Below are 4,034 nucleotides of genomic sequence, written 5' to 3'. Positions count from 1 at the left end.
AAATTAAATCACCAAAATTAATTTTTAATATAAAATATATATTAAAATATAAAATATATATTAAAAATAAATTAAATAATATATATTTATATACAAATATATAATAACTAATTTTAATAGTTAATTTTAATATATAAATAATATAATAATAAAATATAATAATTTCAATACTTGAATAGAAGCACATAGAATCGTCTTACAATTGTATTTATTTTCATTTCAGGAGGCTGGAGCACATAGTCCTTGTTCATTACCGTGAAACTCAAGAGGTTGTTTAAATGATTTTTCTTCTTGATTTGTCCTTTTTCTGAATCAATTTTTCTGTAAAAGTTTAACTAAAAAAGGATGTTTTTTAAAAGAAGAGGCTTATTCAAATGCATCCTATGTTTATAAGAGAAAGAGAAAGTCTCACACACTAATGCTTAATGTGTTACATGTTATACCCTTTGATCTGGTTAATGAATATAATTAACATTTTATCACAGTCATTGGTTAATGAATATAATTAACATTTTATCACAGTCACAAGGTTCTCCTGTCACACTTGTAAATTCTCATTCTAGTTCAGCCTCTGTCCAACCATGGTTATCAGAAGAATTAGACTCTGGGACTAACACTGCTTATACCAGTGGTAAGAAATACAATTCATACTCTTCAAGTTATCAATATGAACAACTTTTATTACATTTCTTTGAAGTCAGAGACCTTTTAAATGCAGATGTTAAGGGTTTTTAGTGGAAAAATATAGAAGAAAATTTATTGCAAGAGCACATGCAATGCACATATGTCTTTAGTCATCAAACATTTTTATTCTTCCCACTACCAACATTTGTGTTACTTTTAATTTATACTGCTATGTACCAGTGTTGTCATCTTGGTTTATATAGTTTTTCTTCCCTTGACTATGTATTATGTTTTCATTCCTTTTATAAACAGAATTTAATGACAATTTGATGGTTGAGAGTCATGAAATGAAGCTTCATGAGCTTAATACACTTGAATGGGATGACCTCGTGCTTTCAAACGACAACACCTCTATAGCCGCTAGTGGTAATTGTTTGTGCTCTATTACTTGTTGGGAAAAAATCTTGTGACTCTATTACTTCAAATTTACCTTCTTGCAGGAAATGTTCAATCCTTTAATCAACAAAACCAAAGTTTTCTGAAAGGGAGCTTGATGCGAGTGGAAATTGGCGAGTTAAGAATGATTGTAAAATATGCGTTGCAAGTATAGTTCTCAACCAACCAAAAATCCGCTCATCAATTAAGAAGGGTGTCACAGAAATTAAAATTAAAATACTGGGAGTATGAATCTCAGGTCGTCTCCCAACGAGTTGCAGAAAGGTGTGCTATTTTATTAATCAGATGTTTCAAAAAGGTTTGAGTTGAATGGCAGAAAATTAAATTAGAGAATTTATATAAATTTAAATAAAAGCCTTGACTGGGAGTTGATTAGCTGGAAGCCCTATTCTTGTTGCAGTACTCTCAAGATCAACTGACAATTGGGGGTTATTATGTTTATTTGTCCCTCATCAAGTAAGGGAAAGTCAAACAAGTTGGAGTGCTGTTTCTATCCATAAGTTCCAATCCACTCTTGGGAGGATTGGTGTTAGTGACTAGAGAGTAATCCAACGATAAACCCAATCACAATCTTTCTCTTGAGCATCCCAACTCAAGGGTTCCTTTCACTCAACTCCCCATCAAGTTAGGGAACTACTCGCTCATTGTAAATGCAAAATTCATAACATAAGAAAGGGAATTAAAGAAAGACATGATAAATAATAATCAAAAGATTAATTAAAAATAAAGGTAATTCTTGTATTAATAAATGCTAAAATAATCCAATGGTAAAATTAAGTAAATTAAGGAACATGGAAGAGTAAGAGACAAGTAAAGAGAACGAACTAGAATGTCGAAGTCTTGATGAGGTAAAAACTCTTCTCAATATCCCAATGCAAAAACAATGAATAATAACAAATCCTAAAAACTATGAATGTGTAGAGAGAAAACCTAGAGGGAGAGTAAAACTAGATCTGAAAAACTAAAACTATGCGGAATGAATGTTGTTGTTGGTTTCTGCATGTTCTCTGGCTCTAGTCTGCTTTTCTGGGCTGAAAACTGGGTCAAAATAAGGCCCGAAATCGCCCCCAGCGATTCTGCAGATTATGCAGATCGCACATGTCACGCGGTCGCGTCATCCATGCGGCCGCGTCATTCGGCTTTCTGCTTTGCCACGCGGTCGCGTCATCCATGCGGCCGCGTCGCTTGTGCTATTCCATGCCGCGCGGTCGCGTCATCCATGCGGCCGCGTCACTGCGATTTCCTTTCTTTCGCGCGGTCGCGTGATCCATGCGGTCGCGTCACTTCTCGCTGGTCATCTCCTCAATTCCTTGTGTTCCTTCCATTTTCGCAAGCTTCCTCTCCAATCTCCAACTCATTCATGCCCTATAAAGCCTGAAACACTTAACACACAGATTACGGCATCGAATGGAATAAAAGAGAAATAAAATACATAATTAAAAGTCTCTAGGAAGCAAGTTTTCAATCATGCAATAACTTTAGGAAGGAATTATAAATGCAAGCTTATTTAATGAATAAGTGGGTAAAGATGATGATAAAACCACATAAATAAACACAATATAAACCATAAAATAGTAGTTTATCAACCTCCCTACACTTAAACATTAGCATGTCCTCATGCTTAGTTGAAGGAGATAAAATGAATGAGTAAGAACATGTAAAACCTATGAAATGCAATGCAACCTATACCTATGAATGCAACTATATGATTTTTGTCCACTTGATCAAAAGTAAGTAAGCTCTTCAAAACAATTACAAATCAAATTCCACTAACTCAATTCTTATACAGTAAGGACAGATAAAAATGCAAGAAGATAGCTCATGAAAGCAGGAAACATAGAAATTCAAGCATGGAACCCTCACTGATGATGTATGTACACTCTAGTCTCTCTAGTGTATAGGGTCATCACTCTATCATTCTCTAATCATGCTCTCTAATTTTTGTTCTTCTCCTAACCAATCAACAACATTTAATATATCAATGCAAACATCATGAGGTCTTTTCAAGGTTATAATGGGGCCAAGGTAAGGGTAAGGATACATATATGACTAAGTAAGCTTATAAATTGAATCTTTAATTAACCCAAGCTTTAACATAACCTATATATATTCTATGTAACTTTAGAATTCATACCTAGCTACCCAGAAATCTCTTTCACATCCCTACACATGTTTCAACCTTTTGTTTTAATTTTATCATACATGCATTGATCTTTGAATGCTTGACTTAGCATTGGGGTGATTTTATCCCCTTGTTTATTTATTGAGTATTTTGGATATTTTTTTTTCAACATAAACATAAACATAGCTTATCAATGCACATAGAGTTTTAATTCTTATAGTTTCACATGAGTAGGTGGTGTGGGAAATCGTGATCTTCAACAATGGCGCCAATGGCTTGGTGCTCTCAAACGTGAATCACACTTAGTCACAATTCCGCACAACTAACCAGGAAGTGCACTGGGTCGTCCAAGTAATAAACCTTACGTGAGTAAGGGTCGATCCCACGGAGATTGTCGGCTTGAAGCAAGCTATGGTCACCTTGTAAATCTCAGTCAGGCATATTCAAATGGTTATAGTGAAATTGATAATTAAAACATAATTAAAATATAAACTAAGATAGAGATACCACGAAGATTCTAATATCTCGGACTTGGTCCTCTGTATTAGATATCTAAGAGATATTCATTCTAGCTTGTTTGCATGTAGAACGGAAGTGTTTGTCAGGCACGCGTTCATAAGTGAGAATGATGATGAGCGTCACATAGTCATCACATTCATCATGTTCTTGGGTGCGAATGGATATCTTAGAATAGGAATAATCTTGAATTAAATAGAAAACAGTAGTACTTTGCATTAATTCATGAGAAACAGCAGAGCTCCACACCTTAATCTATGGTGTGTAGAAACTCTACCGTTGAAAATACATAAGTGATAATGGAGTTCATTGGTCT

At 34.3% G+C, this 4,034-nt stretch overlaps 1 protein-coding gene across 1 annotated transcript; it reads left to right on the top strand.

Annotated features, from left to right (window-relative positions):
- LOC110270475 (calmodulin-binding transcription activator 5-like) lies at positions 341–1,242 on the top strand. Its single transcript, XM_021120021.1, has 3 exons — positions 341–631; positions 937–1,050; positions 1,125–1,242. Exons 1-3 carry the CDS (start codon positions 496–498, stop codon positions 1,232–1,234), a joined length of 360 nt encoding a protein of 119 aa, XP_020975680.1. The 5' UTR covers positions 341–495; the 3' UTR covers positions 1,235–1,242.

The sequence above is a fragment of the Arachis ipaensis genome, chromosome B01 (genome assembly GCF_000816755.2).
Source record: "Arachis ipaensis cultivar K30076 chromosome B01, Araip1.1, whole genome shotgun sequence".
NCBI classification, from domain to species: Eukaryota; Viridiplantae; Streptophyta; class Magnoliopsida; order Fabales; family Fabaceae; genus Arachis; species Arachis ipaensis.
The sequence above is the reverse complement of the archived record's forward strand: the minus strand, read 5'-3'. Positions and strand labels throughout refer to the sequence as shown.

What these genes read in the sequence shown, in the direction of transcription:
- LOC110270475 (XM_021120021.1), top strand. Translation starts at nt 496, where the DNA reads ATGAATATAATTAACATTTTATCACAGTCACAAGGTTCTCCTGTCACA. An exon ending in TAACACTGCTTATACCAGTG is followed by an intron (nt 632 to 936) that starts GTAAGAAATACA and finishes TTTTATAAACAG; the next exon opens with AATTTAATGACAATTTGATG. An exon ending in CACCTCTATAGCCGCTAGTG is followed by an intron (nt 1,051 to 1,124) that starts GTAATTGTTTGT and finishes ACCTTCTTGCAG; the next exon opens with GAAATGTTCAATCCTTTAAT.